This window comes from Tenebrio molitor, chromosome 1 (assembly GCF_963966145.1).
Source record: "Tenebrio molitor chromosome 1, icTenMoli1.1, whole genome shotgun sequence".
NCBI classification, from domain to species: domain Eukaryota; kingdom Metazoa; phylum Arthropoda; class Insecta; order Coleoptera; family Tenebrionidae; genus Tenebrio; species Tenebrio molitor.
Window position 1 is genome coordinate 47880680 of NC_091046.1, and position 13712 is coordinate 47894391.

General features: G+C 39.4%; 1 protein-coding gene across 1 annotated transcript; it reads left to right on the plus strand.

Moving 5' to 3' along the window:
* The first annotated feature begins 9342 nt into the window (after positions 1-9342).
* Positions 9343-10476, plus strand: LOC138141167 (brachyurin-like). Its single transcript, XM_069061835.1, has 3 exons — positions 9343-9497; positions 9595-9788; positions 9842-10476. The coding sequence occupies exons 1-3, from the start codon at positions 9450-9452 to the stop codon at positions 10431-10433; spliced, it is 834 nt and encodes a 277-aa protein (XP_068917936.1). The 5' UTR covers positions 9343-9449; the 3' UTR covers positions 10434-10476.
* Positions 10477-13712: the final 3236 nt, after the last annotated feature.

Consider the following 13712-nt stretch of genomic DNA (forward strand, 5'->3'; position numbering starts at 1 on the left):
ATTTGTTGATTCGGACTCGACACATGAACATTTCAAATTCTCTTCCTTTTACAAAAAAAATCGTGACAACGATTTTTTTTTTAAGTATAAGATACACATATTCCAGTGATTGTCAAAATTTTTAGCGTGGGATAAGACCCTTGACGGTCACTGGAATAACTTGAGAAATATATAAAAAAATTACACCACTGAATATTAATACTTGTCACGGGTTGTAATAAAGAAGTAAAATTAAATTTTTCTCTTAAAATAGACACCTTCTCCCCCAGTGTTGCCGCGACTGGCTCCGGCAACCGCCGCCATTTTGCCGTAATGCGATTATGATTTTTCCTCGTCCCTTGTTCTCCCCCGGCTTTGCAAATCCGTTTTTCTCGTCGAAATTACGAAATCGCCTCCAATTTATTACCAGGTTCGGTTTTCCGGTTTCCGGAGCCTAATTCGGCATAATTTGCGTGGCGTACGTCGACGTAATTCCGCAGGTCCGGCTGTATGGCACGTGTCGTCTGCGATCGTTTCGTTTAAAATTTGATTAAATTAAACGAATTCCGGGGAAATCAAGAGGCGCTCGCTAATCATGGCCCCGGAAAAACCGCTGATAAACGAGGCTGTTACGATTTTAAATTAAACTCGCGTCCAATAAATTAATCCGAAGTGACAGGGTCGGATCGTGCCGATAAATCAGCTTTTTCAATTTTATCACTCGGACAGATTCGATATCCAAATTACTTGGCAGAGTGGATTTTTCGGTCGACGCTGTCCGAATCGTTCCGGTCTCGATCGTTTCTCTTCCTTCGTGCGAGGAGTCGTAAATCTGGCACGATAAAATCGTTAGCGAAATGCATTTCCTGTGGCTAATGGCGGGATAAATTATGTTTAATAATTATAATTCGCGACGAGATTATCGACCACAGGACCAGGCCTGGACCCCGACACGGCGCTCGGATTTATGAAATATTTCCCATCTAGATTGCAGAACGCTAATCTGGGCTGTTCATAATGGGGTTCTATTTTACACGCCCCTGAATATTACATGGGACAATGACATTTTAAATGTAAATCCTGCTGATAAATTATTTACAAATACGTTTAATGCATGATGCATTTTTCCCATTCTCTTCCCTTTACTTCCATCCGGTGGATCTGCTACAGTCCATCTGATACACGCTCTCTGTGCGATTTATGCTCCCATAATCTAATACATGGGGGAAATGTACCGCTAATTATCACAAAAGAATAAAAAAATGTTTTTGACAACTAGAAATAATAAAGAATTTTGACTTTTCTTTTGTTCTTTAATTTTCGAGAAAATCGCCAAAACTGAAAGGGTAAAATGCCAAGTTCATTTTCAGGCCCCATTTTTTTGGCTTCCAGACCACAAAATGGCGTTTTTTCGAAAAGAGACCATGTACTCCGCCTTCTATCTATTCTATCTATCTATGTATTTTTTTAACCTTGAAAAAACATTTAGGCTTGATCCAATAGTTTTTGAGAAAATTGCAAAAAAAACAGCAAAAAAACATCTTTTCCACACATGACTTTTTGCACAGTGGCCACAAAGCAATGATTCTTGTTTCTATGGAATCCTTTGGTCAAGTTCTATCACGTAGACCACATTTAATTTGGACTGATTCACTTTTGGGGTGATTGAAAATTTTGCATTTTGATTCCTCTCGTTCTCCTGATGTGTAAAGTAATTGACCATGGGACCAATAGTTGTCGAGTAGTCTAGTTATAAAATTGATTTGGAATCTTTTATGTATAATAAAATCTTTTAACTGTCTTTTTTGTTTTTTCTTTATTTTCTCATTTTCTTTGTTAATCAAAATGCTGTCCTTAAGCTCTTTAATCTTGCACTTCTTATAACGCTGATTATTTTCTTGTTTTGTTATATGTAGGTACATATCTATGTACAGGGTGTCTCAAAATTTGCGAATTCCGAATTCAAAACATGGCAGCCTTCATATCCACAGTGACAAAATACTATTCTAGCTACGTTGCCGTTCCATTTTAAAGAAAAATTACAAAAATTTAAGATTTTTTTACTCCAAAGTAAAGCTATTCTTTAAAAAATTGTTTTACGTTATTATTTTCCAGAATCATCTACACCATAAATAACAATAAACACTGACCTTTTCTGTATTTGAAGAAAACCGCACTTCAAAGAGTGCACCTTCAGACCAATGTATCTTTGTGGGGGGAGTCCCGATTTTTTTTTTATTTCCATATTTGGACTACTGAAGTGATCCCCTACAACGCTCTGAATTCAGAATTCGCGAATTTTGAGACACACTGTATATGTTTTATTATACATAGGTATGTTAGATTTAGCACTTGCACGAATAACTTGCTCAATTTCCCTATTATCTCATTTCACAACAAGTTTTTAGACGTAATTTTTTTTTCAATGCAATTCATACTGGTTAATTGTTTGGACGGTTGAGCCAGTCGAGCACCCACCGTAAAACCCCGAACCCTGCGTCCGCTAATAAGGGTCCCACACAGCACCTGATTTACGGCGTTTTCCCTCTAACAATACATTTTCTGAACGTGAAACACGTCCATTTTTCCCAGTGCCGTTGTTTGTGTTGTGCGTAGAACCATAACTGCCTACTTAAATCAAATCAAAATAGCCCTCGCCCGAATAAAAATATAACAATGAATGCGTAATAAATTCAGATAAGATCGTTTAAGCGGTTATAAATGGGCTCCTGGGGGCGAAACCGAACGAGTACCTAGTTCTGCTCGAAAGCTCTTCATAGGTATTGTCCTTAGGCAGCTGCCGAGTAATTATAACATCGCCGACGGGCTCCGCGTACTCATAATGAGGCAGACTGAACGACTATTACCCGGCGAAATTGAAATAATGATACTTGCGGCTCTGCCGTATTTTATTGTTCGCTAACAGTAAATCCAAGACCAGGATGTGGTCTATACATTTATTTAATTACCCTCGAGATTTTTCTCTGTGAATGACTGTTCATAAATCTGGTCTCGATCGACATTAAAAATCGCCAGGCCCGAGGACGCGAAAAGAAACTTTGTTTCGTCTCCTTGATAGTTCTATTTGAATGGAGCGACGGTCGATGTGGAGGCGGCGTTCCGGAAAGGACGAGGTTTTTATGGGGCAGGTCACGAAGGGTTCACGAATTTGCAATGAAATTGATGCACTTCCAGACATGCAGAACTTCAGTGAAGTGCAATTTTTCCAAAAGCGGAGTTAATTTGAACATGGTACAGGTAAGTTTTATCTGACAATAAGATGTGGAATAATCTAATCTAAATGCAAACAACCTGAATACAGTATCGGTGGGTACCTGACAATAATTCAAGTTCATTATCTGAAAATATTGTCTTATCTAACGGGGCAATGTAGGCACAGATTGTCGATAAAATAAAAATAAAATAGGAGATAAAATCTGTGGAGCTAAAAAAAACCCAGCAAATCAAAAGAAAAATTAGAAAGAAATAAAAGAATTAAATCATTTTCAACAGAACGGAGGAATAGTGAATGCCCAAAGTTACCAAAAGTTATTACTCTTTAGAACTGATGAGAAATACTTATTAGTATGTGGTAGATCTTTTCACAATTTTATCAAGAAAAGAAATTGTCTGCTACAGTTTGGAAAATGACGAAGAGAAACATTACATTGATTAAAAGAAGGACAGTAGAAATTCAAAATCAACAAAGAAACATTACACATATGTATATGTACATACGTCAAATAATGAAAAGAAGATAAAATGTGATAAAGCTGTTTTAAGGATAGTGAAAGATAAAGAAGAGCAATGAAGGAAAATTCGAGGTAGAAAATAAAAGAGCTAAGAAACGTAGAAAGACAAATTAAAGAATAATTATGAAGTACGAATGAATAGAATGAGTGTTAAAGCTGGATAAAAAAATATTTGGATGTGTGGTATATAAAAGAAAATAAAGAACAAACTTCTAAACGGGAATATCAAATAAAAAATGTTAAAGGAACAATACAAAGAGTTGGTAGTTGAAATTCAAAAAGGTATATTATTATACTCATGTCACATCGTGAGGAAGTTCCTTAACATTGACACAGAACATAATACACAACAAAGTCATAATGCGGAGGCGAGACGCCGGTAATTATGTTGATAAGCACTGCACTATTACTTGATAGTAATATCCGTAATAGTGTATGTACTCCGGCAAAATTGCCGTGTCGCCGGGTGGAGGTGGGATAGTCAAAGATAAAATTGCAGGAAAGAGAAAGACAAACAATAAAATTTTACTGGTGAGAATAAAAACCAAAAAGACGCTCGAAGCGATTTATTTTTATAACAAAGGAATTATCAGATTGTACTCAAGTTATGAAGAAAGTAAAGCCACAATGACAAAAATGTAATGAACAAGATACCAAAGTAAATATTTCTACAAAAAGAAAATAAAAAAATTTAAACTAGTAGAAAGAACATTTGTAAAAAAGTCAGAAAGAAGACTAAAGGCTAAAAATTTTATGAAGCATGAAATTTACCGGCAATCTAAAGGCAGATTTACTCGTAGGAAAATTGCAATAAGAAACTATATATCATTCAGAGGTGTTTAGAAAGCAGCAGGAATAAAATAAAAACTCTGTCACAATAGAATGCTTTAATAAAGGCTTGTCAAGTAGTATTAAACTCAACCAAAAACCGATTTCAGACGAAATGTGTTGACGAGAAAAACTTAAAAGAGGAGAAGGATTAGCAGAAAGAGATATATGTAGATAGACAGCTAGAAATGTAGCAATTTCGATGTCAAAATTTTCCGCACGCTTTAAATCAGCAGAATTAGGACTAAAAATTTTATCCAGAGCTGCTGCGCAACCAAGTCTCACAAAGACAATTCAAACGAGTAAGCACTTTCAATTTAGACGAAATTAACGAGGAGTTGCGAACAGACAGTTTTCGATGTAGTTTAACTATTCGCGTGTGTTTTCGTTTAATTGACGCGACGGCAACCGTCGTTTCCCGGAAGGAGGAGTGTCGTCCCCGTTTTCAGATTTCCGCTGATTTATTACAACGTGTCTAGCAAAGTGTCTCCATTGTGAACTTGTCGATAAGAGTGAAGCAATCGATGTCGGCCACATTCATCAATGTCTCGGCGACACACAACACTGACAAATACCGACGAGACCTGCACGTTAACTTCCAACAAAGCCCTCAAAGGCGCGCGTTTAACCCTTTATCGGATGTTTACATAAAGACGAAAATAAGCCCTCAGCGCGGCCGCGGATCAATAAATCCGGTGTTCATTCCTAATTGGCGAACTCCTTCCTCCGCGCCTGCAACATCATCGTCGCCGAAAAAATCAAACGAAACATCAGACGAGAGCGAAGAAGCCCGGAACGAGGGTAATTTCTTCATTATGCGGTCGTAAAAAGTGTGTCTCGGGAGTCGAGCATAATTGAAAAATTCCGCCAGATCCGGATTTTCTCCTTTGAACGTTCTTCGACTTTTTAATTTCGACATCGGATGATTTTTTAATGTGATTACCGATCCGCTCGGTCGAGGTGGAGAAAAATGAGGGTCGATATTTCACCGAGGCTTGTAAAAATTCGCGAGACAACCCTTTTCCGTAATTAAGATGGTAAATTAGGAGGGAAATGGAGGAACGTAACGAGCAAAGTTGCTATTGCCAATTTTTCATACTGAACGAGGACCACAGGGACGCAACGGCGTAAAAGCAATCCCGTTCGAAATGAGTGAGTCAAGTCGAACGATTCTTTTATGAAAAGCTGACGCTTTCAAAAGTTCCGAACCGGTTTTGAAACCGTCTTAAAACCGGTTTTAAACCGCTCGTGTGGGTTTCTAATTCGTCGTCGAGGCAGAATTCTTGACTTTTTCCGTTAGAAGTGAGTCTTTGGTGAGTCCCGTCGTGGCCATTGCAATTTTCCGTTGATGAGCGCAAAGGATAATACCCGGAATAGTCCGGGCGTCTTTATTGCTGCGCCATCAATCGGAATCGGTAATCCGGAACAGACGGATCGGTACAGCATTTCAAGAATTCTTCGCCGATTCGCAATTTCATCCAGTAATACACGAAATTCTTCAGACAATAACTCCGTCTTACCGGTATCGTCGTCAGCACGAGGGATTTATCTGGAAGCTGTTTACCGGACATTATTGAAAATGTTTCTGGACATAAAGCAGGAATGCCACTTTCGCAAGTCGCCGACAAAACTAGACTCAAGGGTTATGAATCTTCGAGGATATAGGCTACTATCACCTTAGTTTACTGCAATAACACGTTGCCAAGGCTACCAACTACCCTTACACAATCACCCCCAAGATTTATATGTGTTCTCTGCGGGATCCGGAGGGTGGAACGACGCACAGTCGGACAAGCTGAGACGGTGCACTGGCCTGCATTCGGGGGTAGATAAGGAAGTTTCCTTTAGATAACGAGGCCACCCTCGCAGGTACCCTTCTTCGTCACGCTAATTTGGTTGTAAATAAAATTATTCCCACCTGGAAGGGGCAAAATATTCCAGGACGCTCTCACACGTTTTGAGTCGTCTAGTTTGCCCACTCGGCCAAGCCCCCGGAGCCCCTTCCCGGATCTCCCCGCGCGTATCGGTTTAATCAGTTAGTCGGCAACATCGTAACCTACATTTTCATCCCGATTACAAATACCTCCTTTGTCCTGAAGGGTTAATAACACCGTACAATCCCATAACAAAGTGGTAAGTTGGTCGTGACGAGGGTCGGCCGGGTCAGAGCGAACGGGGGCGGCGAATACGTGCGGTCAGCTCCGGATTACCGGCCAACTTGCAGCTTTCGGGATTAAACGTCGATCCGGAGGAGACGTCGTTCCGGAAACGGCGACGAGAACGACGCCTAACGATGCAAAACACGAACGGCGCGGGGGTGGGACGCGCCCCCGCCCCAGGACATGTTCGGATCACCTGACGTGCCATAAATCCGACTTCTGGAAAGGCAAGTTCGGCTCGTGTCACGGACAGGACGCGGGACTTGCTAACTCCGGGAGGCGAGGGTCCCGGAGGATGGGACGGTTGCGTCGAAGGGGGCGAAGCGAAGCCGCTCCAAATTCGGGAAAGGGAAAATTGTTCATTTTTCGTGGAAAATAGTTTCTCGTTTCGCATTTTTCGCGGGGTTTTTCCGGGGCGCACGAGCTTTGATCAAAGTCAAACGTTCCAAATGCCTGTTTGTTCTGGAAATGTGGTCGTTTTCACACGTCTCGCATGGCACAAGGGCATAAAAATTCTCGCTATTATGCAACACAACAAATAAAAGCCTACTGATTTCGAGATAACGAAATATAATTACGCCATAAATAAAACCAAACAGGAATGTCATCGTGTAGTCGACCAATTTACGATTTCGCGTGCGAACAGACCATCAGTCCTACCACCTTTTCCAAACCAGCTCGGCCAAGTCAATTTTCACGAGGCCTAAAAGCACGGTTTAACATCGCCAAGAATATTGCCCCTTTGTATGCAAGACGAGTGCAGATAAAGGGACAGCGATTTTTCACCGAATCCTCGAAGGAGGGCGAAGAACCGGCCGTAAACTGATAATTTTCACAATTTTTCAGACAAATCGTCTTCAACTCGGAGAAGTGAAAAGTTCACGTTTGAAGCATTCGAGTGGCAAGCCCAACATGAATGGTGGTGCTTCACGAAAAATGTTATCTTGTTTGCGTTTCGCATGATAGGGAGACGTTTGGTGGATTTCGCTGCCACCGTAAACTGTAAAGATAAAAAATCAATTATGCAATTTTAAACAGGAGAGGGGTAGATAACCAAATTAATAGGCACAAACAAGGGTGCATGTTAATTATTGGGATTGTGTTGGAGTAATTGGACGGGGCGAGATCGCTCAATCAATGGGGTGGATGTGTCCTTTTAGTCTCCAATGGCTTACACGATCACGTTTTCTTAGAGGTGCACCGTGTGGGGATGTGTCTAAAATCAGCGCAGATCTAGGAAACTTATCTTTGCCTACAATGTAATCCAATCTATCCCAAATTTATTATCAATTTTTTTCTATTTTCCTTATTTGACGTCGATACGAGTATCTGATGATTATTTATCATGAGATTACGTGGCTTGCGTACCGTTTGAGAGGCCGATTGCAACTTGTATTGTTATGGTAACGGCACAAAATTCAAGTTTGAGAAAGATGACGCATATTAGTAATTAATGTGTAGGACAAAGATAGCTACACATTTGTGCTGCACCACCTATTTGTCACCCTGATTTGAAATCGGGCTCTTAGAATAAATTATGGCGAGGTATCAGCTCAGATGGTACTTCAGAAAACGATTTGTGATATGTAAGTACATATGTAGTGATTCTTTACATTCCAAAAACGTTTGAAGAAAATTAGTGTTAGGATTGAATTGTTGCTGCCATTCTCTTGCTGTAAAAATGATTAAAACAATCTAATTCTAGCTGCTTCTGCTGCAACAATTTTGGCAGCCATTTGGTTCACCTATGCATATAGAGAATTTATATTTTTTGGTCCATCTTCCAATCTGCTAAAGGACAACGGTTTAAACCCAAAATATCCTTCCATCGTTTTCATAAACAGCATCTTCGCTAACGAAACCCAAAACTGCGTTGGAACTCTGATCGACAAAAATTTTGTTCTGACTGCCGCCCATTGTCTCTATGGGTAAGTGAAAATTTTGGTTCGATTTGTCAATGTAGAAGAGTTTTAGGGCGACAAGCGTCTTGATCCTGTTGGGTACCAACGACTTAGCAAATAATCTCGAAGGTCAGCAGCGAGATAGCACAAAATTTATCGTTCATGAGGACTATAACAACGTTACTCTTGATAACGATATCGCTCTCATCTATCTAGATCAAGAGGTTCCGCTCAGCGATAATATTAATGTCGCGATTTTATCGTCGAGGGACTACAGAAGTTACAGCAATTTCTATTGTGTCGTTCCTGGATGGGGGTCGCTTCATCAGACGGAAAACTTAAACGACGTCGTGTTGGAAAAACATGTTAAAATAATCGGCATCGAAAAGTGTTCCATGTTTTTTGACGAAATGGGCGAGGCAAAAATTTGCGCTCGGGGAAGTACCACACCTTGTCATGGTGACTCCGGGGCACCACTCTTGTGCCGAAATGAACAAGCTGGTGTTGTCTCCGGAGGAGCCAAGTACTGCAATCAATCAGCACCGAGCGTGTACACAAACGTATTTTATTACACGTACTGGATACAGAAAGAAATAGAAAATTATTTAAAATGATCCCAATTGGTGAATTCGACTATCTAGTACTACCTATTAAATTTTTTAAATTAATGAATTGTTTCGTATGAAGGACACGTTTCCTGTTTGTGTTGGTTCCCTTTTTCATATTTCAATGTTTCCTTATCTTGAGTGTTTGTCTCCATTTTCTTTGATAAATAACAATTGATTTCTATTTAAAAAGATCAGAACAAACATTTTGTCAGTCTGTGCGTCATGTGGAAGCAAGTGGTTCTCGTCGTTACCTTGGCGTCCAGCCTTTTTGTAAGTTTCTTTTACTGTCGACAATCCCCGCCTGTTACATAGCTTTCAGTAGATAATTTCTTTTATCATTTTTAATCTATTTTGCGTCTTTCCCTAGGAGCCCTCTTGGGCCGGTTTGAAGTCGCTCCGACCTCAAATCGCTCCCTCCAAATCCAGAATCATCGGTGGAGACGAAGTGGAGCCCCACTCCGTCCCCTACCAGGTGGGTCTCCGCATCAACGGCAACTCTTTCTGCGGGGGAGCCCTCATCTCCCCCAACTACGTCCTGACAGCTGGGCACTGCGGAGTAGTGTAAGCCTCTTCGTGTCCGCTCTCCCCCAATCTTTCTTCTCCTTTCTCCACAGAATCCGCTCTGTGGAGGTAATTTTGGGCGCCCACAACATCTCCAATTCCAATGAAGACACACAAGTGACCATCGCGGGCAAGCAAACAATCATGCACGACGGTTACGACGACGACACTCTTCGCAACGACGTTACTCTAATTCAGTTGGCCGAACCCGCCCCCATCAACGACAACATTCAAGTTATTCCGCTCCCCTCGAGTGCTGACAAGGGTCGTTCGTATCTCGACGAGACCGTCTTCGCCACAGGGTGGGGGTTGTACAAAGACGTGCCTTTTCCCAGCACCAGAGATATGTCGGATGTGCTCTTGGGAGTGGAGGTTCCAGTCTCTAACTTGACCGAGTGCCAAATCTATTACAACGACGAAGACACTTACGTGGTAGACACTAACGTTTGCACTTCAGGGTACCGTAACAAGGGGACGTGTGATGGGGATTCTGGAGGTCCGTTGACCTTGGATGGGGTACTCATTGGGGTCACGTCGTTTGGAACAGACCAGTGCGAACTTTGCAGTCCCTCGGTGTACACTAGGGTTGTAGATTATCTGGATTGGATCGCGGAGAATTCTGATGTGGAAATACAAGATGTCTGAATTTATGTCAAAATTAAAATCTAATAAAGCCAAATGATGTAAAGTTTCTACTTGTAATTCGTCAAAAAAAAAAAAAAACACCAAGGTTCAGATCTGGTGAACAAGAGGACCACAAGTGCTATATAGGTAGGTATACCTTTTGAGGCTTGACCTAATATAGAACTACTACTAGGTTTATTTTGTCCAAGACGTATTTTATACTGTGATATTTATGCATAATTAGTACAAATCCGATAACCCGGTGACATTAACGCATTTAGTGTGGATTGCAAAAGGCCGTAGGTGTTAGCTGAAGAACCCAACGTTCACTTTCACGGCGCCTACAATAAATCTTGATGAAATTAAATTCCAACATGTTTTGCATCACAATGGCCAAGTTTATGAATAAATTGTAGATATGCTCTCGCCATAATTTACAAACCAAATGGAAATAATGTAACACCGGGATTATTGCCTGTTATAAATTACCTGGAGGATTTAAATTTTTCCTGCGATCGAATCGACAGACGGACGGTCGAAACGTCGGCAGATTAAAGGCCTCGACGACTGGCACACGTCGGAATTTGTCAGTTATTCAGAATTAGTGAGCGAAAGAGTATTTGTACGGCGAACACGCGATCTAAATAAACGATGCACCTCTTTAATGCTGTCAATCTGAATACGAGAAATGTTCGATCCACGAGTAAGAGTTGTTGTTTATTTACAGCTGTTGCTCGACGTCGCCAGAGAGTTGAGTAGCAATTTTAATGAAAAAGTTGCACTCCAGACAAGACTAATTAAGATGCGGAGGTCGCTCTAAATAGTGTCAAATTTCGACGATGTTCTTGCTTATAAGCACAAAATTACCATCGCTGCAACTTTGTATCAAGCTGAAACTTATGTTTCTTGCAGCGTTGTTGAACTACATATTTCTAATTATAAATTTTACACTCAAACGTGTTAATTAAAAATCATATTGAAATTGTTGCTCTTCAACAACCAATAATAATTATGTAACGCTGTATTGTGAGGAAAGAAAGGCGAAAACTGAAATGCTCGTAAAAAATAATTTAGAAAACCATCTTGTTATTCGCCAGATTTAACCCTCAGTGCTTTCTGCTTGCTTCCAAAATTAACAGAGCTTCTTCCTGGACTATTCTGACAATTACAAAAAGAGTTTTTGAAATTATTGCAGTTTCTTGCTGCTACGTCTAAAATATAAGATAGCAAATAAATGATGTACGATACTTGATAATGATGTATTGATGAAAATGTTCTCTCACTTCAGTGATCTGGCAGTAAGTTGCAAAATTTTGTGTAACTTCTAAACATCGCTCGGGTTGAACACTATAAATATGTAATAAAGAATCAGATCATGTGGTAACAATAATTCTTACTAGCACCCTCTTTCTAGAGATGAAGAATGTGCACTTCTCGTGTGCACTGGGGATTATCTCTTGATCAATACCAACATTTATCTTTGTGTTTTGTTCCTTTTAAGTAAATTGATACAAAACACTCTTTTTTGTAAAAAAAAGTTGTTATAATTTCGCATTGAAATAAATTTTGAAAAGTCAATATGTATTTTTTACAAAAAAACGTGATCTAATATCACTTTTGGATTTGAAACTTTTTTAAAACTTTCAAATTACGATCACTCGTTTCACGTTTTTACATTAAGAAACAGAATAAAATGGATAAATTACAAATGGTCAGACAATTTATAAATTTTCTAAATTAATACTCATTCGATGTTTCAATTTTTTAATTGTTTTATTTTTAGTTTTGTTCAGTTTTTTAGTTTCATCTATATTTTTAATTTTGAAAATTTAAAAAAAGTAAATTAAAATGTTTCGTGAATTCTGGAATATTTTTGTCTTTAAAAATATGTTCTCAAAAATATTAACAAGGAAAGTTACCTTACTCTGGCGCTGACTCTAATTCGATTTTTTTTATTTTTATAGTCCAGAACAAAATATACAAACCCTCACAAAAAATTACATATTTACGTATTTTTAAGGGAAAAATCGTTAAAATTGGGGTGTTTTTATTTATTCCTTCTGTTTCTAAAACTAAAAGAGATAGGGGGAAAATTCCAACAGAAATTTTTTTAGAGTAGTACATGTATGTATGTAAATGACACATGAAAAAATAACAATTCATAATTTCTCCTATTTTCAGTAGGTGACAAAATATAAAAAAAATCGATTAGTTTCCGCGGGGCACTAAGATACACACTTATTTACATTAATTTTTTCTGTTGTTTCTGTTCTTCGCTATAAATAAGGAAAATTTAATGTCTTTGCATTGTCCTTTTATTGAATATGTATTTTCTAAGAGAAAAATGAGGCAGAAATGAACTTTACTTTCTCAAGAAGATACCAAATTTTATGTTTATCATAAAAAGCCGATGACGTGTAGGCCAATAATTCTTACTCGCACCCTAGCTTTTTAGGGATGCAGGAAGTGCGCTTCCTGTATCTATCGGGGATTATCTCTTTATCAATATCGACAGTTATCTTTGTTTTATTTTCCTCTTGAGTGAATCGATTTTTATCATCCTGAAATAATTTATATCTATTGCCAAAGTAGAATTCCAACTTTTTGTGGCTTGAAGATCTTCTGTCTCATTGCCAAAACAGTCGTTAATTTTCTTTTTAACATTTAAATATCGCATTCCCAGTTTCGTCTGGACAATGTTTCCCCCTGGACAACAAACGATAATTTACGATGGCAGTCCGATAACCGTTGTCCACCGCTCATTACCGATGCCCCTAAATCACGGTACTGAGCCGTGTGAAACGCCACAAAAATTATAATGATCGTCGACCGATGATTAATGTCCTCCATGCTTAATTGGAGAGTATAATTGTCGGTGCTGATGCCCGGCTAAGCGCTGATAAGACCATCTTTGACATTGTGTAATTAGAATAATTATTCGAATAACAATGAGGCACTGAAAACTTCCTTTTATGTGCGACGTGTCATTAAAGTGCAGATGACTTTGAGGCTAATTGGGTGCAGCGCGCTCGATCCAAAAACGAAAAAGTCGACGGGAGGCAACCAGCAATACAGACAAGGGGGCAGAGGTGTCCTAGTAAAGTCCAATCATGGGGAATATAAATAGGATAAACTAATTAAAAGTGAATATTGAACAAAAAAGGTAGATAAATACAATTTTACATGACGAAATATGATAAACAGATAGGAGTGGGGCACAGGTCTGAGAGATTCGATCGCAGCCCCAGCCCCGGCCCGAATTCCTGCCTCGTGTCCCGTCCCACGCACTCCGCAAGAAAA